The sequence below is a fragment of the Carcharodon carcharias genome, chromosome 19 (assembly GCF_017639515.1).
Source record: "Carcharodon carcharias isolate sCarCar2 chromosome 19, sCarCar2.pri, whole genome shotgun sequence".
Taxonomy (NCBI): domain Eukaryota; kingdom Metazoa; phylum Chordata; class Chondrichthyes; order Lamniformes; family Lamnidae; genus Carcharodon; species Carcharodon carcharias.
The window spans coordinates 2756091-2778934 of NC_054485.1; the positions used below are offsets into that span (position 1 = coordinate 2756091).

Below are 22844 nucleotides of genomic sequence, written 5' to 3' on the forward strand. Positions count from 1 at the left end.
CCTTCTGGTGCCCAGAACTATATGCAATACTCCAGCTGAGGTCTAACTAGTGCCATATAGAAGTTCGACACAACCCCTTTGCTTTTGCACTCTACGCCACTATTAATAAATCCTAGAACACTATATGCTTTATTAACAGATCTCTCAAACTGTCCTGCCACCTTTAATGACTTATGCACATATACACCCAGGTCCCTCTGCTCCTGCACCCCTTTTAGAGTAGTGCCCTTTATTTTATACTGTCTCTCCATGTTCTTCCTACCAAAATGTAGTTTCTTGAAGTTTCCCCACCACCAAAGTTAAACTGACTGGTCTGTAGTTGCTGGGCTTATCTTTACACCATTTTTTGAACAAGTGTGTAATGTATACAATTCTCCAGTCCTCTACCACCAGCCAAGTCTATGGAAGACTGAAAAATTATGGTCAGTGCCTCTGCAATTTTCAGTCTCACTTCCCTCAGTATCCTTGGATGCATCTCATCCAGTTCTGGTGCCTTGACCATTATAAGTACCGACAGCCTATCCAATACTGCCTCACCAATTGTAAACCCTTCCAGTGACTCAACTTCCTCCTCTTTCACCATAACCTGGGTAGCATCTTCTTCCTTAGTAAAGACAGGTGCAATGTGTTCACTTAGTGCCTCAGTCTTAATGACTTCATTAATACCTTCATGACTAAAATCAAAGCTTACTATACTTCCAAACATTAAGGGTTAATTGAATTACAAGAATTTCAAAGATAATGTTGGTACATCATTAAGGGACTTTGACTGTGAAGACTCTCTAAGCTGGGTCATTTGCATTTGAATAAAATGTAGATCAGTGTTAGAACTGAGAAAGATGATAAGCAGGAAGGTCCGTGTTTAGTGTTGAGTAAGCCTACATCAGCTGGGTGATCAGTTTAGACTATACAGTTAGCCCTAGTGGGTGGTGGAAGACAAGAGGGAATGCTGAATAGTTGGTAGGGTTCCTGCATCTGATCACTATGGCCTGACTTCTTCTAGAAGTGCTAAAATGGCATTACACGAGGTGAGGACTGAGATCAGCTTTAATTTCCTACAATATGTGAATGGCCTGCATATCTGGCAATCAATCTCAGTTGTGTCTCCCACATAACTAATGCCCCTTGGCACTGGTGGAACTGAACAAAGAGGAAGACAATGCCTTCAGGAAAAGATGGGAAAACAATTGGCAGCAGAAAACAAAAACAGTTTAGTTTCCATTGCTAGCCATTTAAATTGGTTTTCTGTTCAATGTTCCAAAAAATTCAAGTACCGTTTATGAAAAAAATTGGATGAGCAATATTGGTAACCAAATGTCTTAAGGAATTTCTGGAAAACCAGGAATAAAAAAAATGCAATGCTTTTGGGTTAACTTCTACAGAAACAGAATTGAAAAGCAGAGAAATTATATTTGACTTGTTAGTCCATATACCGTGCACAGTTCTAGCCTCCATGTTACAAAAAGGATTTGGGACACTGGAGATGATGCAAGAAAGTGATTTAAAAGGATATTAACAGAACTGAGACGTTATACAAATCCAGAGAGATTGAACAGGCTGGGGGCTCTTTTCTCTAGAAAAGAGAAAGATTACAAAATAACTTGATGGGAGATTTAATTTTTTTTTAAAACATGGGTTTCGATAGGGTAAACAAGAACAAGAGGTTTGTGCATGTGTGCTGGGGGGAGTGGGGGTGCAGTATGGAAGGTTGGCAGAGCAAAACTAGGGGTCACAAATATAAGATAATCACTAATAAATCCAACAGGAAATTCAGGAGATGATTCTTTACCCAGAGAGGGGAAGTAGCAAATAGCATTGATGTATTTCGAAGAAAAGTAGACAAGTACAAGAGGGAGCAACAAATAGACTGACCTGCTGCTAGAATTAGAAGGATGCTCATGTGGAGCATAAAGCCCGGCAAAGAATAGGTGGGCCGAATGGCCTGTTTGTGCGTTGCAAGCTTGATGTGGTATCACTTACCAACTGACCCTCCAGTCGAGAGCTGGCAGAATTCAAACAGTCCATCAAATACAGGGCAATCTTCACCCACGTTAACTACCAGAAAGAACAAGCTTTAAAATACAATTTTTCAAAAAAAAATGAAAGATTACATTATTGCTCAGTGACAAACAGTATTAGATAACTGGACAAACTATCCTCCCAAAGACAATTCCATGATTTGTTGTTAGTCTCCTGTTACTCTATTAGCATGGCCTTTGCCTCATTTCTTGTCAAAATTTGTTAGCAGCTTGTGTCACATACAGCTCCTGAAGCACCACTACCCATACATATTTTACTCAATGAGACCTTTTGCCAGATGTTCCCCAATGGTTTAATGCGTAAAGGCTTAGCTCAGTGCAGCACTAAACCAGGCAGGCAAGAATAGTTCTACGTTCAATGCTTGACCTGTGCAGTTAGCATATCTCAGACAGTGCAGGGTTTGAGAAACCACAATTGGTCTAAGCACCCCCTACTTAGGGAGGAGAGGGGGAAGAAAGAGAAGGTGGAGGGAGGTTCCCTAATCCCTGTGCTAGTCAATAAATCCCACTGTTTTTTGTGGAAATGCCAGGAGAAGGCAAGATTGATCAAATAGCTGGTTCACACTCACTCCCAATGCTCAAATATAAAACCAAATCCCAATAGTTAGAGGAAATCTATATTTTAATAACATTTTGACAAGTGATTTTTGTTCAAAATCATGAGAACACTCATTTACCTGAAACATTAACTCAATTTATCTCTCCACAGATGCTGCCTGACCTGAGTGTTTCCAGCATTGTGTTTTTATTTCAGATTCCCAGCATCCGGCGTATTTTACTTTTACTCCCGAAAAGCCTGGCTTTAATTTGTAGATGATGACCCCTAGACCTCAATTCCCAAATCAGAAATACTTTCTATGTCCCCTGTCAGTTCCCCATAATATCTTAAAAGCTTCAACCAAGCCATTAAATATACTAAATTCCAACCCTAGTTTGCATAATCTCACTTTGTAATGGAATCCCGAGTCCACGATCATCCCAGTAAATCAATACTACATTCTCTCCAAGATCAGTAGATCCTTCTGAAGGTGTGGTGCCTAGAACTGAACACAATACTCCAGGTCTAACCAAAGCTTTGTATGTACAGCACACCACCAACATTTTATTAACATGTGGTGGATTCTTGAACCTTTCCTAACATTTTAATGATCTTTGTACATGGATCCCCAAATCTCTTTGGACCTCTACTGCTTCTAGCTTTGCACCATTTCTAGGTCCAAACTTGCCTGTCGCAAAATTTATTTCCCAAACTTTACCCATCCACTTAAATCTATTAGTCTCTAATTTCCTGTTTCCATCTACTCTGCTTACAATGCCACCTATCTTTGTGTCATCCACAAAATTGGATATGTGACTCCCTAGCTCTCCCTGGTTAATAGTTGCAGACGCTATGCCTGCAGGACACTACTAATCATATCTGCCAATTAGTGGCTGCCCAAAATCTCTACTGTTTCCACTGATTACCCCAATACAAAAAAGGGATAATTTTGCAATTTCAAGAGTTCTTGTAGACCCTATAGCCCTCTATAGTACCTGTGCTATGTTATACATTGTTTCTGATATGAAGTAGCAACGCATCCTTTAGCTACAGTGAGATAAATCTTCTCGACTTCACGCTCTGTGGCTGTCAGGGATGCTGGCCAGGATTTTCTAATCCCACCCAAAAAGTTCCCCGCCACAGGAAAGGCCGGAAAATCCCAGCCAATGTATCAGTATTAACTGGAACTTTCATTATACACTGAGCGACAAAGTCCGTGCTGTACACAAAACATTGACAGAATTTGAAGTATATCAAAAATGCACTCATGCATTTTGTCCCATCAAATGGGACACCACGTGGACTGCAGCGATTCAAGAAGGCAACTCATCACCACCTCCGCGACGGTAACTAAGGATGAGCAATAAATGCTGGCCCAACCAGCAAAGCCCTCACCTGCATGAGGGAAGTCAATATTCAATTATCCCAGCAGTTCAATACTTTCTGGGGACCAGAGGAATGCAGGCTTTTTGTACATTAGTCCAACAGCTTTTAAAAATAAAAGTCTTTGTTTCCAAAATTCAATCTTTTTGGTGATGCCTTTTGTTATGAAGAGTTGGTATTTAAGAGAAGTGAGAGAGTAGCCAGTGCAAAAACCCAGTGGATCAAAAACATTTCCTGTGGGAAATGTTACCCATTTCCCATAGGAAATGAGTAACAAAACTTTATGGTTGAGTAAATTAAGTTCATTTTCAGCAATTCTGTACACCTCCACACGCAGGATGTTAAACCAGAATAAAATAAAGCAACTTTGTCATTTAATTCCTTTCGTCATTTCATCTCTCCTGCCTTCCACCCTATCAGACCTTGCATTGTGATCTTTCCTCTCCTCTCCCTTTCTCTGCCTCTCTACTTGATTAAACCTTGTTATATCTCTAAGCATTCTGAAACATTAACTCTCTCCCTCCACAAATGCTGCCTGACCTGAGTGTTTCTAGTATCTTAATTTTAAAATAGCAACATACATCTCTGCATCTGCTTGCTGTATTCAGACATGTTGTCTGGACGGATGGACCGCAGGAACTTGATGTAATCATCACTGTGGTATTTTGTCATTTCTTCAGCTGAAGCTTTGTGTGGGCGCTTTGGAAGAACAAAAAAGGAAATCTTTAAATTTCAAACTTCTTGGACTGATAGCTACAGAAAAAAAATAGAATGCAGAACATTAGCTGTGTGTTTAGAATGGAGAAATTCATTGCGCAGATGTTGGCATTGCATTCAAAACCGTCATTTATCCCCATCCCCCAACGCACTTCGGAATTGCAGTGGTGGATCACCTTCATGAAACACTAGTTCATGCAATGATGGTACTCCCACAGTGCTATTAGGGAGCAAGCTCCAGGATTCTGGCCCAACAACAATGAGATACATCCACATCCGGATGGTGTGAGATTTGGTGACGATGAAACGCCTAGGCACCTGCTGTCCTTGACCTCCAAGGTGGTAAAGGTGTGGGTTTGGAAGATGCTGCCAAAGAGGAATTGGTGAATTGTTGGGCATTCTTTAAATAGTACATTCTGCACCACAGTGTGCCAGCAATAGAGGGTGTTTGATGTTTAAACCAGTGGATAGGGTGATAACATCAACACTGCTTTGCTGTACAGGCAGTATAGAGAGGTGAGCCACCTGTCACAGAAAACCCAGCCTGACCTGTTCTGTTCTTGTAGCTATTACATTTTTATGACCAGTCCAGATGACGACCCTCCCACCCACCCCCCCACCCCGAGGATGTTGATGGTGTGAGACACAGCAATTGCAATGCCAGTGAATGTCAAGGAGAGGTGCTTCTGCTTTCTCTTGAAGAAGCTCATTGCATAACACTTGCATGGCTCCAATTTACTTGCCACTCATCAGCCCAAGCTTGGATATTATTCAAGTTTTGCTGCACACAGGGATAGGCTGCTTCATTATGAGGAGAGAAAATGGAACAGACATTTACAGCTGAGCTAGTGCAACATGAACCACACAATGAATGAATTAATATAGTTGATTTCCTGTTCCATTGCTCACAGGTAAAAGGTCTCTCCTAATGTAAATATCACTGCTTCTGTCTCACCAGCTAATTGTTTTGTCTCCCTTTGACTTTGTGCTTGTCTCCCCTTTCCTGTATACTTTTGCGCTCATTTCTGGATGTCTAATTTTTCTCTAACTCCCTCCCTTTGTGCTGGTTTCTCCTTACCTGTCCCCTTACTGTCCAAAGTTTGTCTATTGCCTCAGGAATCGATTTGCCTCAGTGGTAGCCTGAGTCAGATGATGTTCGATTCAAACAAAACTCTAGGGACTTGAGCACTGTAGTTCAGTACTGAGGAATTACAGCTTTGCCACAGGTGCATCCATTCGATGAGAGTTCAATTCGAGGTTCTCATTCAGGCAGATGCAAGCAATCATTTGACGCTCACTATTTGAGAAGCAAGGAATATCATTTAGTCCTCAACCACTAGCATAAATTAACTGGCCATTCACCTCACTGCTATGTTGGGACCCTGTTGTGCAAACTGGCTGCCACCTCTGTCTACAAAAACAACAGTGATTAATTTCTGGAGAATGCATCGAAGGCATGAAAGGCGCTATTGTAAAGCAAGCTCTGTCATTCTTTCTGTATACTTAATACTCTGCTTTTCTCTTATTTTACACTCACCTGCTCTAGAAACCTCATTGTCAACTCATCACTTCAAACCTCTGACTGTCACAAAATATCTAACCATATACATATGGTTTTGGACTAACTGCTAATTATTATTACTTCAAGGAGAGAACGAAGTTCAGGGTTTGGGGAAAGTTTGAATGGATTAGGTACTGTAAGGCTGAGTAACACTAAGTCAGGGAACAAAACAGAAAGCAGCAAGCGTCCTGAAAAAAGGTCAGGAGACTATGCCAGTTACAGATTATATTCTGCCTTAGGATAAATGGGTTTTAAAGTAATCAGCAAAAGAACTGGAAGAGAGCAGAGGAGAATTGATGATCTGAATGCACTGTCCAAGAGGCTGATGGAAGCAGATTCAACATTAACTTTTAAAAGATAATCGGATCAAACTGAAATGGAAAAAAATCTTTCTACCTGGGAAACAGGCAGGAGAGTGGGACCAATTGGCTAGTTCCTTCAAAGAGCCAGCAGAGGCTTGAGGGGACAAACAGCCTCCTGTGCAGTACCATTCTATCTTTCATAACACATCAGAACAGTCAAAACAAGAAAGTGTATTCACACAATAGTTCCAAAATTTTTCCATCATATCTGCTACATAGGCTGCACCAAAAGACCAAAGGAGGACCAGCTTATTAGGACAAACACTGTTCGTTCACTTTATTAGCCTAGCTATCCTTCTGAAATCCTCCACAAAAGTCAAGATGAGAAATTTTCATTTACATGTTGCAGATTTCAAGAATGAGTAGCCTTTTAATTGGCTCAGAGGCACACTATGCTTGTGGCTTGGGATAGGACAACAGGCAAAGTCAGGTTACTACCTTACATCACTAATGCTTAGCAGAGTCAGACAGAAAGCAGCAGGTTTCTCCAGAGGAAAGTTGTAGCAGCATTTCAAAGTTCAACAGGCAGGGGATGGTTGAGTTTAATTTTTCTTTTGCATTCATGCAACAGTATGTTTTTTTTTTATAAAGTCAGTGGCTCAAAAGCGCCATAACTGCCAAAATTTGAGTAATATGATTTGTCAAGTTTGCTGCTTTTAAATACTTTGAAAAAAATGAGAGTTGATTGCATAGTTTTGCTAGTTATTTCTTAATCACCTATCTGGCCCACATTTAATGAGTCAATGGCTTTCAACAGACAGTTTTCAGTCTTTTTTAGAAAAACCTTTTGAGGAGAGTGATACTGCAGACATATGCTACATACATCATTTTTACTTACAGCTTTATCAGGTACTCGCCACTTACAGGTGTCAAATTTGTACTAAACTTGGATAGACAAATGCGCTTCATTACATGTTACTTCTATGCAGCTCAACTTTCACTGTAACCGATAACCTGTTGAACAGTGCATTAGAATTCACAGGAACACAATGGCCAGTTACCCTAAATTAGCTGTGTGGATTTTAGCCTTGCATGGACATGATAAAAAGAGATGAACAGCACAAACAAAATAATCCAGTCACTATTTAATAGTACTTACATAGATCTCCATTTTTCTGTACAAGCCATAGTTTAGCAGCAGGTTGTGGGTCATTCGAATTCGGTGTGGTTTCATTGGATGACCCTGTCCATAGTAGTAATTCCCAACATCACCTGCATTTAACAAATGAAAAGATATAACAAGATATCTGCACACTGGTATACAATAGATGCCAAATAGAGACTTGAAATATAACAAGTACACTATAAACACCTGATTACTCATAATCAAAGTTACAAGAATTACTATCAGCACAAGAAAAAATTAAATCTTATCCCAAATGTCTGGGATATAGTTAATTTATACCAGAAAATAACGCAAATTGTGCTACAATTCAGATTAACGTTGCTGATGTCACTACGTATTAGCCAGGAGTTAATCAGCACTGTCCCAACTCCAAACATGCAGATTGGGACTCAAATATTTTAAATCTAAAATTGTACATAACCTTTGGAATTCATGCATCTTTAGACCATGTCGTATCACAATGAGGCGATTCACCAACTTTTCTTTGTCAATTGATGTCAGACACCCTACACCCATAGTTACGAGTTCCTAAACCGAGTTAATGATGAATCAATAGAAATATACTTCTGGTTTAACTATTTTGGAGAGCATCCTCCTTCAATACAGGACCCTCTCATTTACCAATCCAACAAAAATACAAGGTGGCAACAGCCAAGGTTTAAGGACTCCCAAATGCATTCAACCAACCATCAAAATACCAGTAATCTCCCTGTTTGCCCAGCTAGGATGAGTACATTGATTTTAGGTGACACTGGAAATCAAGCAGAAAGAATTCCAATCTCTAATGACTAGTACAGTCCTCCAAAAAGCATTATAGCCAACAGTGGCTCAACAACTATCAATATCCTTGAAATCTGTAAACCTGCCCCGCTCAAATTGCAGGGTTTCCGGAGGATCATTTGGTTCCAATTTGCCTGGATAGGGACAACATATTGGAGCCATATTGACTCTAAAGAGACTATTTACCTGCCACGCCTTTCCAAAGAGAAAAGCAGCACGTTGGCCATTAGAAAACTCATTACAGGTTTATCATCTTACTAGACAGTCATAAGTGAGCAGCACAAATCACCACAAAACGAGTTACAGCCTTGACAGTGTCATTCTGACAAGAACACCATAATCTATTAAACAGGCAGAAGAGTTGTAACTATCTCTCCATAAGACACCAAATACAAGTGCTTATGGTCTGATGACCAAGCTGCAGGTAACATCTTTCAGCAGCTGCTGAGACTTGTTATATAAGCAGCATCTACCTTCAGCATTGTGGAAAAGATCAATGTGCAACAATTTCCTATATGCCAGCTAGCCACCCCGACATGCTTACGTATCCAAATTCTACTGCGTGTGCCAGGTTAACATTCAATTATCTGCTGAACCCATCTCATCAGGATAGGGGTGCCAGCAGATATGCCCATAAGGCATGGGCTCCAAGGTATAGAGGCTGCCCTCCCTGCTAGAAATGCACCTCAGTTTGGTTATTGGAATTCAAGAGTTGGACCTTAAGAACTAATTCCATGACTTGCCTAGGGGTACCAAATCATGACAAATTTATTAAGAGTTTTCTGATGATTAACTAGTAGGCTAGATAAAGGGAAACCAGTAGATGTGGTATACTTGAATTTTCAAAAGTCATTCAACAAGGTGGCAGACAAAAGGCTAATATACAAACAAATGGAGTTGGGGGTAATACATTAGCATCAATAGAGAATTAGTTAATGGACAGGAAACAGAGCATACACGAAAGGGATACGCTCAAGTTGGCAGGCTGTAAGCAGTGCAGTGTCGCAAGGATCTGTGCTGAGGCCTCAGCTACTCACAATCTGTTTCAATGGTTAAGATGAAGAAAAAGAGAGTAACATATCTGAGTTTGCTGATGATACAAAGCCAGATGAGGGTGGAAGCTGTGAGGAGGACATGGAGATTGCAAAGTTAAGTGAATGGGTAACAAGGTGGCTGAGGAATATAACATGGGGAAGCCTGAGGTTATTCCCTTCGGTCATTAAGTAACATTCAAGCCACACAAATGCCAGACAATCACCATCTCCAACAAGACAGAATCTAATCATCTCCCCTTTAATGACAGTCCATCACTGAGTCCCCCAATATCAACATCCTGAGGGTTACCATTGATCAGAAACTTACCTCATTCAGTGATACAAATACTGTGGCTACAAGACCAAGTCAGAGCCTGCAAATTCTGAGGCAAGTAACTCACCTCCTGACTCCCCAAAGCCTCTCCCACAAAGCACAAGTCAGAAGTGTAATAGAATACTCCCCACTTGCCTGGCTGCATGTGGCTCCAACAACACTCAATTAACTCAACATCATCCAGTACAAAGCAGCCCTTTTGATTGGCACCCCATCCACTAACCTCACTCCCTCCATCACCGATGCACAGTGGCAGCAGTGTGTACACCATCTACAAGATGCACTGCAGCAACTCACCAAAGCTCCTTCGACAGCGCTGCCCAAAACCAGAACCTGTACCATCCTAGAAGGACAAGTGCAACAGATAGATGGGAACACCACCACCTGGAAGTTCCCCTACAAACCACACACCATCCTGACTTGGAAATATATCACTATTCCTTCACTGTCATTGGGTCAAAATCCTGGAATTCCCTAACAGCACTGTGGGTGTATCTAAACCACATGAACTGCAGCAGTTCATCATTACCTTCTCAAGGACAATTAGGGATGGGCAACAAATGCTGACCTTGACGGTAATGCTCACAACCCATGAACGAATTAAAAATAGAAAAGTAGTATATTTTTTATAAGACCTGAAACTTCTAAGTGTGAACATTCAGAGATTTGGGTTTTCCCATATATGGAACACAAAGTTATCATGCAGACACAGCAAGCAATTAGGATTGAGCTTTACTGCAAGCGGATTGGAGTACAAGAATAAGTCTTGCTATAATTGTACAGGGATTTGGTGACACCCCACCTGGAGGAGTGTGCAGTTTTGGGCTCCATATTTAAAGAAGAATATACATGAGTGTAAAATTTGAATTGGAGACTTTTTTTTAAGCAAACATGTACTTTTTGAGGGATTTACATGTGTGCTCTATCTACACTCACACAGCATCCTGTACATGGATTAGCTATTTAGATGAGTCCACTGACTGACCAGCTGCCTTGACCTGTTGATATAACACAGATGGACATACCCTGGCAAGGTCTGGCCTGCCAGTCCCACAGGTTATGCTGTTTAGTTCCGATGTGGTTTGGGTGAGATCGGCAGATTGTTCAGTCGCAATTGTGCCTCCTCAGGGAGCATTTTGATTTAGGCTGTCTGCGATGTTAACGCAGCATCAGTTCAAGCAGCTCTCGGTGATCAAGCAGGCCGACACCAGGGCTTCCCCGATCAGCATCTCCTACCTGCCTCCTTTCTTCAGTGGGTGTGTGAAGGGGTCCCAGGGAAAGCAGAGAAGGGAGAGGAGAGCAAGGCAGCTGATGGGCTTTGATCCCTGCAAACTAAGATAGACTTTTAAATGAACTATATGAAATATTACAAAATTTTAGACTAAAAATCGTGTGCCGACTTTTACACAGGGTCATTTGGTACTTGCCTTGGAGGCAGTACAACAAAGGTTCGCCAGGTTGATTCCTGTGATGAGGGGGTTGCTCTATGATGATAGGCTGAGTAAATTGGGCATATATTCTTTGAAGTTCAGAAGAATGAGAGGCGACCACATTGAAACTTACAAGATTATGAACAGGTTTGAAAGGGTAGATACTGAGAGACTGCTTCCGCTGGCTGGCGAATAAGGGGTTGATGATTTAGGACCAAGATGAGGAGAAACTACTTCGCTCAAAGGACTGTGAATCTTTGGCATTCTCTACCCCAGAGGGCTGTGGATGCTCCAGGGTTGAATTTATTTGATGGAGCTAGACAGATTATTGGTCCCGTGGGGAATCAAGAGATTTGGGGAGCTGGCAGGAAAGTGGAGTTGAAGCAGAAGATCAGCTATGATCGCACTGAATGGTAAATCAGGCTCAAGGGCTGATATGGTCTATTCCTGCTCCTAATTCTTATGTTCTCATGAAGGATAATCATTTGGGCACACCCTGTACACTACGGATTTCATTTACACTGGATCTTAACTATCCTTGGGGAGGTGGTGGCGTAGTGGTATTGTCACTGGACTGATAATCCAGAGGCCCATGGTAATGATCTCGGGGCCTGGATTCAAATCCCACCATGGCATTTGGAATTAAAAACCTAATGATAGCCATGAAACCGATCTCGAATGTTGTAAAAAAACCATCTGGTTCACTGTGGTCCTTCAAGGAACAAAATCTGCTGTCCTCACCTGGTCTGGCCAACATGTGACTCCAGATCCGCAGTAATGTTGACTCTTAAACGGCCCCTGAAACGGCTGAGCACATTAAACTGCTACAAAGCCAATAAAACCGAACGGACCACCAGGCATCGAACTAGGCACCGGAAACGACAATGGCAAACCCAGCCCTGTCGATCCTGCAAAGTCCTCGTTACTAACAACTCCCAAAATTGGGAGAGTCATCTCAGACCAGTCAAGCAACAGCCTGACCCGGTCACCCTCACGGAATCATACTAAGATGTTCCAGTATTGTGACAACACATATATTCACCCGGCTATGTGGAAAATTGCCCAGGTATGTCCTGTACACAAAAAAAACAGGACAAATCAAACCCGGCCAATTACCGCCCCATCAGTCTACTCTCCATCGTCAGTAAAATAACAGAAGGGATCATCAACAGCGCTATCTAGCAGCACTTGCTTAGCAATAACCTGCTCATTAACGCTCAGTTTGGGTTCCGCCAGGGCCACTCAGCTCCTGACTTCATTACAGCCTTGGTTCAAACATGGACAAAAGAGCTGAACTCCCGAGGTGAGGTGAGAGTGACTGCCCTTGACATCAAGGCAGCATTTGACTGGATGTGGCACCAAGGAGCCCTAGCAAAACTGGAGTCAATGGGAATCAGGGGGGAAACTCTCCACTGGTTGGAGTCATACCCAGCACAAAGGAAGATGGTTGCGGTTGTTGGAGGTCAATCATCTCAGTTCCAGGACATCACTGCAGGAGTTCCTCAGGGTAGTGTCCTATGCCCAACCATCTTCAGATGCTTCATCAATGATCTTCCTTCCATTATAAGGTCAGAAGTGGGGATGTTAGCTGATGACGCACAAAGTACAGCAGCATTCGCGACTCCTCAGATACTGAAGCAATCCAAGTCCAAATGCAGCAATACCTGGACAATAATTTTCAATACCTCTCTGGCCACAGGAGAGGTGCCAGAGGACTGGAGGGCAGCCAACGTGGTACCGTTATTCAAGAAGGGAGGAAGGGATAAGCCAGGGAACTACAGGCCAGTCAGTCTAACCTCAGTGGTGGGGAAACTATTGGAAGCAATTCTGAGTGATAGAATGAATCTACACTTGGAGAGGCAGGGATTAATCAAGGACAGTCAGCATGGTTTTAAGGGGAAGTCAGGTCTGACCAATTTGATTGAATTTTTCGAAAAGGTAACCAGGTGTGCAGATGAGGGCAATGCATTTGAAGTAGCCTACTTGGACTTCAGCAAGGCTTTTTGATATATTCCCGCATGGGAGACTGATAATAAAGATAAGAGCTCATGGGATCCAAGGCAATATGGCAAATTGGATCCAGAATTGGCTGACTGGCAGGAAGCAGAGGATGATGGTCAAGGGATATTTTTGTGACTGGATGCCTGTGTCCAGTGGAGTTCCACAGGGATCGGTGTTGGGCCCCTTGCTGTTTGTGGTATATATAAACGATTTAGACATGTGTGTAGGAGGGTTGATCAGTAAGTTTGCAGATAACACGAAAATTGGTGGGGTGGTAAATAGTGAGGAGGATAGCCTTAGATTACAGGAGAATATAGACAGGCTGGTCAGATGGGCTGATGAGTGGCAAATGGAATTTAATCCGGATAAGTGTGAGGTGATGCACTTGGGCAGGACAAACAAGGCACGGGAATACTCGATGAATGGTAGGACCTTGGGAATTACTGAGGATCAGAGGGACCTTTTTGTGCATGTCCTGTCCCTTAAGGTAGGTAAGGTAATTAAGAAGGAAAAAGGGATACTTGCCTTTATTAGCTGAGGCACAGAATATAAGAGCAGGGTGGTTATGCTGGAACTGTATAAAATGCTGATTAGGCCACAGCTAGAATATTGCGTGCAGTTCTGGAATCCACACTATAGGAAGGATGTGATTGCACTAGAGAGAGTGCAGAAGAGATTTACCAGGATGTTGCCTGGGCTGGAGAGTTTTAGTTATGAGGAGAGATTGGATAGACTGGAGTTATTTTCCCTGGAGCAGAGGAGATTGAGGGGATACATGATTGAGCTGGAAAAAATAATAAGGGGCATAGATAGTGTAGACAGGCAGGAACTTTTCCCTTTGGTGGCGGGATCAATAACCAGGGGGCATAGATTTAAGGTAAGGGACAGGAGGTTTAGAGGGGATGTGAGGAAGAATCTTTTCACCCATGGGGTGGCGGGAATCTGAAATTCACTGCCTGAAAGGGTGGTAGAAGCAGAAACCCCCATAACATTTAAGAAGTATTTGGATGTGCACTTGCGATGCCAAGGCATACAAGGCTATGGGCCTAATGCTGGAAAATGGGATTAGAATAGTTAGGTACTTGTTTGACCGGTGCAGACTCGATGGGCCGAAGGGCCTTTTTCTGTGCTGTTGACCACTATGACTATAATATCCAGGCTTGGGCTGACAAGTGGCAAGTAACATTCGCATCATCCAAGTGCCAGGCAATGACCATCTCCAACAAGAAAGAATCCAACCATCGCCCCTTGACGTTTAATGGCATTACCATCACTGAATCCCACACTATCAACAACCTGGGGGGTTACCATTGACCAGAAACTCAACTGGACTAGCCATACAAATACTCTGGCTACAAGAGCAGGTCAGAGGCTAGGAATCCTGCAAGTACTTCATCTCCTGACTCCCCAAAGCCTGTCCACCATCTACAAGGTATAAGTCAGGAGTGTGATGGAATGGTCTCCATTTGCCTGGGTGAGTTCAGTTCCCACAACACTCAAGAAGCTTGACACCATCCAGGACAAAGCAGCCGACTTGATTGGCACCCCTCCCACAAGCATTCACTCCCTCCGCCACCAATGAACACTTACAGCAGTGTGTACCATCTGCAAGACACAGTGCAGAACTCACCAAGGCTCCTTGGGCAGCACCTTCCATATCCACGACCATTACTACCTAGAAGTACAAGGGCAGCAGATGCATGGGAACACCACTACCTGAATTGCCCCTCCAAGCTACTAACCATCTTGATTTGGAAATATATCGCTGTTCCTTCACTGTCATTGGGTCAAAATCCTTCGTAACAGCACTGTGGGTGTACCTACACCACATGGACTGCAGTGGTTCAAGAAGGCAGCCCACTACCACCTCCTTGAGACAGGCAATAGATGCTGCCCACATCCTGTAAATTAATTAAAAAAAAGGACCAAAAGGAATCTTTCATCAAAAATCTGTCCAAGTTAAGGCTGGCCCACCAGAACTCCATGGTTTTGGAATGGATGAACAAAGCAGGTGCTTCTGGCATCATGTTGGCCAAAATTAGCAAACTCAGACTAGAAAGCACGCTGGGAGCCTGATGACCTAGATGCTGGATCACCGTAAATACCCACCTGGTGAGTTTACAAAGCACATTAATATAACAATCACCGAAGAAAAAGAAAATCTTTATTTTTGGAAGAGACAAAACATTGCAAAGTGGAAACCTGGAAAAAAGGGGAAAATGCTGGAAACACTAACGGCAGCATCTGTGGGAAGAGAAGCAGAATTAGGGGGCAAGGTTTCAAAGTAAAGGGCCTCCCATCTAATGAAGAGGAATTTCTTTCAGGGGATCATTAATCTCTACCCCAGAGAGCAGTGGATGCTGGATCACTGAATATATTCACGGCTGAGTTCAACAGATTTTTGATCGACAAACAATCGACAAGGGTTGGGGGTGGCTGGGGGGGAAGAGAGAGAGAGACAGGCAGGAATGTGGAGCGAAGGCCACTATCAGATCAACCAGGGACCAGGGTCAAGGGGCCGACTGACCTACTCTGGCTCCTTTTTATTATTCACGGACTGTGGGCATCTCTGGCTGGGCCAGCATTTATTGCCCATTCCTAATTGCCCTTGAGAAGTTGGTGGTGAGCTGCCTTCTTGAACCGCTGCAGCCCATGTGGTGTAGGTACACCCACAATGCTGTTAGGGAGTGAGTTCCAGGATTTTGACCCAGCAACAGTGAAGGAACGGCAAAATATTTCCAAGTCAGGATGGTGAGTGACTTGGAAGGGAACTTCCAGGTGGTGGTGTTCCCATCTATCTGCTGCTCTTGTCCTTCTAGGTGGTAGCAGTAGTGGGTTTGAAAGGTGCCGCCCAGGGAATCTTGGTGAACTCCGGCTGTGCATCTGGCAGATTTCTATTTATGTTCCTTAGGTTCAAGTTGATGGCCTTTCATCAGAACACAAACATTAACTGTTCTTCACGCCAGATACTGCCAGACAGGCTGAGATGTGTTCCCAGCACTTAGTCTTTACATTCTTTTGGAAAAATATTCATATCTGATTTTTTTTTGGTGTGGAGAGGAGAGAAGGTGGGGGGAGGAGAGGAGAGGAGGGGGGGGGGGAGAGGGGAGGGGAGGGGGGAGAGAGGAGAGGAGGGGGGGGAGAGGGAAGAGGAGGGGGGAAAGAGGAGGGGGGAAAGAGGAGGGGGGAAAGAGGAGGGGGGAAAGAGGGGGGGGGAAAGAGGGGGGGGGAAAGAGGGGGGTGGAAAGAGGGGGGTGGAAAGAGGGGGGTGGAAAGAGGAGGGTGGAAAGAGGAGGGGGGAAAGAGGAGGGTGGAAAGAGGAGGGGGAAAGAGGAGGGGGAAAGATGAGGGGGAAAGAGGAGGGGGAAAGAGGAGGGGGAAAGAGGGGGGGGAAAGAGGGGGGGAAAGAGGAGGGGGAAAGAGGAGGGGGAAAGAGGGGGGGGGAAAGAGGGGGGGGGAAAGAGGGGTGGGGGAAGAGGGGTGGGGGAAGAGGGGTGGGGGAAGAGGGGGGGGGAAAGAGGGGGGGGGGAAAGAGGGGGGGGGAAGAGGGGGGGGGAAGAGGGGGGGGGGAAGAGGGGGGGGGGGAAGAGGGGGGGGGAAGAGGGGGGGGGGAAGAGGGGGGGAAGAGGGGGGGGAAGAGGAGGGGGAAAGAGGAGGGGGGAGAGGGGGGGAAGAGGAGGAGGGGGGGAAGAGGAGGAGGTGGGGAAGAGGAGGAGGGTGGAAGAGGAGGAGGGGGGAAGAGGAGGAGGGTGGAAGAGGAGGAGGGTGGAAGAGGAGGGGGGGGGAAGAGGAGGGGGGGGGGAAGAGGAGGGGGGGGGAAGAGGAGGGGGGGGGAAGAGGAGGGGGGGGAAGAGGAGGGGGGGGGAAGAGGAGGGGGGGGGAAGAGGAGGGGGGGGAAGAGGAGGGGGGGGGAAGAGGAGGGGGGGGAAGAGGAGGGGGGGGGAAGAGGAGGGGGGGGAAGAGGAGGGGGGGGAAGAGGAGGGGGGGGGAAGAGGAGGGGGGGGGGAAGAGGAGGGGGGGGGGGAAGAGGAGGGGGGGAAGAGGAGGGGGGGGAAGAGGAGGGGGGGGAAGAGGAGGGGGGGGGAAGAGGAGGGGGGGGGAAGAGGAGGGGGGGAAGAGGAGGGGGGGAAGAGGAGGGGGGGGAAGAGGAGGGGGGGAAGAGGAGGGGGGGGAAGAGGAGGGGGGGGGAAGAGGAGGGGGGGGGAAGAGGAGGGGGGGGGGAAGAGGAGGGGGGGGGAAGAGGAGGGGGGGGAAGAGGAGGGGGGGGGAAGAGGAGGGGGGGGGAAGAGGAGGGGGGGGGAAGAGGAGGGGGGGGAAGAGGAGGGGGGGGGAAGAGGAGGGGGGGGAAGAGGAGGGGGGGGGAAGAGGAGGGGGGGGGAAGAGGGGGGGGGGAAGAGGGGGGGGGGGGAGAGGAGGGGGGGAAGGGGGGGGGGAAAGAGGGGGGGGGGAAGAGGGGGGGGGAAAGAGGGGGGGGGAAAGAGGGGGGGGAAGGGGGGGGGAAAAGAGGGGGGGGGAAAGAGGGGGGGGGAAAGAGGGGGGGGGAAAGAGGGGGGGGGGAAGAGGAGGGGGGGGGGAAGAGGAGGGGGGGGGGGAAGAGGAGGGGGGGGGAAGAGGAGGGGGGGGGGAAGAGGAGGGGGGGGGGAAGAGGAGGGGGGAAGAGGGGAGAGGAGGGGGGAAGAGGGCAGAGGAGGGGGGAAGAGGGCAGAGGAGGGGGGAAGAGGGCAGAGGAGGGGGGAAGAGGGCAGAGGAGGGGGGAAGAGGGCAGAGGAGGGGGGAAGAGGGCAGAGGAGGGGGAAGAGGGGAGAGGAGGGGGGAAGAGGGGAGAGGAGGGGGGAAGAGGGGAGAGGAGGGGGGAGGGGGGGCGTGGAGGGGGGGGGAGGGGAGAGGGGGGGGGAAGAGGGGAGAGGAGGGGGGAAGAGGGGAGAGGAGGGGGGAAGAGGGGAGAGGAGGGGGGAAGAGGGGACAGGAGGGGGAAGAGGGGACAGGAGGGGGGAAGAGGGGAGAGGAGGGGGGAAGAGGGGAGAGGAGGGGGGAAGAGGGGAGAGGAGGGGGGAAGAGGGGAGAGGAGGGGGGAAGAGGGGAGAGGAGGGGGGAAGAGGGGAGAGGAGGGGGGAAGAGGGGAGAGGGGAGAGGAGGGGGGAAGAGGGGAGAGGAGGGGGAAGAGGGGACAGGAGGGGGGAAGAGGGGAGAGGAGGGGGGAAGAGGGGAGAGGGGCGAGGAGGGGGGGGAGAGAAGGGGGGGGAGAGGAGGGGGGAAGGGGGGGAAACAGGGGGGGAAGAGGGGGGGGGAAAGAGGGGGGGGGAAGAGGGGGGGGAAGAGGGGGGGGGGGAAGAGGGGAGAGGAGGGGGGGAGAGGGGAGAGGAGGGGGGGGAGAGGGAACAGGAGGGGGGGAGAGGAGGGGGAAAGAGGGGGGGGAAAGAGGGGGGGAAGAGGGGGGGGAAGAGGGGGGGGAAGAGGGGAGAGAAGGGGGGGAGAGGGGAGAGGAGGGGGGGGAGAGGGGAGAGAAGGAGGGGAGAGGGGAGAGGGGAGAGAAGGGGGGGAGAGGGGAGAGGAGGAGGGGAGAGGGGAGAGGAGGAGGGGAGAGGGGGAGGGGGCGGGAGGAGGGGGGAGGGGAGGTTTGAGTTGTGGGGAGTTACCTGGGCACCTCCTCCTCCACCCCCCAGGGGGAGACCCTGGAGCTGCTGCACTGGGTCACGGGGGCGGGCGGGGATCAGACCCTCCATAAAGATTCAACATCGATTTAACAAGGAGAGGGGGTCAACCGGGGGGCCCCTCACCCTGGGCCGGGGGGGGGCCCCTCACCCTGGGCCGGGGGGGGCCCCTCACCCTGGGCCGGGGGGGGCCCCTCACCCTGGGCCGGGGGGGGCCCCTCACCCCCGCCCCCGCCCCTCACCCCCGCCCCCCGGGGCCCGGGACCCGGCCTCAGCCATCCCCCCCCCCCCCCCCCCCCCCCCCCCCCCCCCCCCACCGTGCACCCCACCCCCGGGGACAATGCAGGCCCGAGCCCCGGACATGTTGGAGGCCGGGCCCCGCAGGCAGGTGAAGCCGCCCGTGCCGCACACTCGCTGCCGCCCCCGGGTCCCCAGACCCCCCCCCCCCCCCCCCCCCCCCCAGGGCCCCCCGGGGCCCCGGCCTTACCGTCATAGTAATAGCAAACCTTCTTCTTGCCGCCGCCCTGGGCCAGCGCCATTTTACCCGCGGCCGCCTGCACCAGCGCAACCTAACTCACTGCCGGGGACCGGCCGACACGTCACGGGGACTGACAGGAGGCTGGGCCCAATGGGGAAGCGGGATGCCCGGTGACTGCGCCGAAAACTCTGTGACGTCAGCCGCCATTCACCAATAGGGAGTGCGGGGGCTGTGGGGGGGGGGGGGGGCGGAGACCTGCGGACCAGCAGGTTAGGTTGCGCGAGGCTTAGCTGGTGCCCCCTGGTGCCTGGGCTTTGCCATCACACCCGGAGTGGGGGAGGGGAGGGAAATGGCATGGGGGTTTGGGGATAATTTTCCAAAGGTTTGCAACGAAACCAAAGCATTCAGATTAATTGAACTGGTCATGGTTTGTATTCATCCAGCCCACATTTATACCTATAACTTTTCAGATTTGGTTACTTTCTAAAAGAGTTGGTGCAGTCCAGAATGGCTGCTCCCAATTGTGGGGGAATGTGTCTTCCCAACCCCATGGCCAGGACAATAGTACAAAGGAGGGGAGAGGAATGAATGCTGGTAGTCAGTACAAAGGAAATTAGCAAGAGCGTAGAAAATTCAAGAAAGGCCAGGACCATCTCTTGTACTGGCAGCTGATGGGACGGGAAGCTGTTTAATAAGCCATTTGACACATTTTTTTAAAAAAAAAATAGAATCATAGAATGGTCATAGGATGGCAGGAGACAACAGTTGACCAGTTGTGTCCGTGCCAGCTCTCGGTAAAAGGAACTCAGCTAGTCACCAGCACCGCCCCGCAAATTCTTTCTCCTCTGTCTTTTTGCCAAGGACCAGAAATATCAGAGGAGGAGGTGTAAAGCTACCACCGAATATAAATGGTCAAAAGCACGTTGAATTTAAAAAGTCAGTGGGACTAAATATAAAGAAGCCAAAGACTGTATATAACTTAAAAGGGAGACGAATAAGTAGTTGAAAAGGAGGAATATAAAAGGATATGGGTGATGTGCAGGAAAATGGGATTAGTGTGGATAATAGCGGTTGAAGCATCTGCATCAACACAGACACAATAGTCTAAATGGTCATTTTCAGTTTTTTATTCATTCATCAGATGCGGGCTTCGCTGGCTGGGCCAGCATTTATTGCCCATCCCTAATTACCCTTGAGAAGGTGGCAGTGAGCTGCCTTCTTGAGCCGCTGCAGTCCATGTGGTGTAGGTTCTTCCTTAACCGAGGTTCCCCTCCACTGTGGCTCACAGGGCCCTCAGCCATGTCTGACCCATCTCCCGCACCTCTGCCCTCACACTTTCCCCTCCCTCTATAAACCATGATAGGGTCCCCCTTGTCCTCACTTTTCACCCCACCAGCCTCCGCATTCAAAGGATCATCCTCTGCCATTTCTGCCAAGTCCAGCATGATGCCACCACCAAACTTATTTTCCCCTCACTCCCCGTGTCAGAATTCCGTAGGGACCGTTCCCTCCGGGATACCCTGGTCTACTCCTCCATCACCCCCAACAACTCATCCCCTCCCCACGGCACCTTCCCTTGCAATCGCCCCCCCCCTTCCCTCCTCACTGTCCAAGGGCCCAAATACTCCTTTCAGTTCTTCACATGTACCTCCTTCAATTTAGCATCCGCTGTTCCCAATGTGATTTCCTCTACATCAGGGAGACCAAAGGCAGTCTGGGTGACCTTCGGTCTGTCCACAAGCATGACTCAGACTTTTCAGTTTCTTGTCATTTCTACACACCGCCCTGCTCTCATGCCCATATGTCCATCCTTGGCCTGCTGCAATGTTCCAGTGAAGCCCAACACAAACTGGAGAAACAGCACCTCATCTTCCGATTAGGCACATTACAGCCTTCCGGACTTAACATTGAGTTCAACAACTTCAGACTATGAACCCTCTCCTCCATCCCCAGCCCCTTTTCTTCATCCCCTTTATTCTCCATTCATTTCTATATTTTACCCACTTGTTTTACTTTCATTTTTATTTTTATTCATTTATCTGTAGTCTTATCCCTTTTTTAATCCCCTTTTCCATCCTTTTTTCCCTCCCACCACCACCCCTCCCCCACCCCATCCCTACAATGCCATCTGTTACTTGTTCCATGTTGTTCTTTCACACAATGCTACCCTTGTTCTGCTATAATCACATTCTGTTTTCTTACCTTTATGCCACTATTAGCACCTTTTTTAGCACTAACTGCCACCATTAACACTCTCTTTGTCCTTTTGTTCATGACATCGTTGTCAATCCCTCCTTTGTCCCCACCTATCGCTGGCCTTCTATCCACCTTCACCTGCTCCACCCCCCTTAAACAGTATAAACTTCATCATATTTCCACTTCTCTTCTGCTCTGAAGAAGGGTCATCAGGACACGAAATGTTAACTTCGTTTTTTTCTCTCTCCACAGATGCTATCAAGCCTGCTGAGTTTTTCCAGCATTTTCTGTTTTTGTTCCCAGGTGTTAGGGACAGAGTTCCAGGACTTTAATCCAGAAATAGTGAACGAACAGTGATATATTCCCAAATCAGGATGGTGAGTGGCTTGGAGGTGACCTTTCAGGTGGTGGTGTTCCCACGTGTCAGCTGCCCTTGTCCTTCTAGATGGTAGTGGTCTTTGGTTTGGAAGGCACTGTCTAAAGAAACTTGGTGAATTCCTGCAGTGCATCTTGTAGATGGTACACACTGCTGCTACTGTGTGTCGGTAGTGGAAGGAGTGAATGTTTGTGGATGGGGTGCCAATCAAGTGGGCTGCTTTATCCTGAATGGTGTCAAGCTTCTTGAGTGTTGTTGGACCTGCACTCATCCAGACAAGTGGAGAGTATTCCTTCACACTCCTGACTTTGCCTTGTATCTGGTGGATAAGCTTTAGAGAGTCAGGAGGTGAGTTATTCGCCACAGGATTCCTAGCCTCTGACCTGCTCTTGTAACCACAGTATTTATATGTTCAGTTTCTGGTCAATGGTAACGCCCAGGATGTTGATAGTGGGGGATTTCACAATGGTAATGCCCCTTCACAAGGGGTGATGGTTAGATTCTTTCTTATTGGAATTGGTCATTGCCAGACACTTGTATAGTATGAATGTAATTTATATAATGAGTAATGTGGTATATGAATTTGAGTGTGAGTGTGATGCCAGGTATGTAGGCCGTATATTCCAACAACTGGTGGATCATATGAAACAGCACATTCCTTTAGCTGTTCGCAACAGGCAAAACACAGGCTGTACCCAACCAGCCCATGTTTGCAAAACCCAAAACATAGTGCCCAGCATTAGATGTGATTCTGTGATTAGACAACACCTGCTAAACAATCCTGATTATGGCTAAAAATTACATTGAAAACCAATTTAAGATTATCAGTCAGATTTCC

General features: G+C 47.5%; 1 protein-coding gene across 1 annotated transcript in view; it reads right to left on the minus strand.

Annotated features, from left to right (window-relative positions):
- Positions 1-19590, minus strand: part of hdac1 (histone deacetylase 1) — a 50608-nt gene extending 31018 nt beyond the window's left edge. Inside the window, exons 1-4 of the mRNA XM_041213059.1 lie at positions 19444-19590; positions 7700-7812; positions 4542-4659; positions 1981-2055 (exon numbers count right to left, since the gene is read on the minus strand). Of these exons, the coding sequence (XP_041068993.1) occupies positions 1981-2055; positions 4542-4659; positions 7700-7812; positions 19444-19495 (358 nt within the window). The 5' untranslated portion in view covers positions 19496-19590. The remainder of the gene's footprint in view (positions 1-1980; positions 2056-4541; positions 4660-7699; positions 7813-19443) is intronic.
- Positions 19591-22844: the final 3254 nt, after the last annotated feature.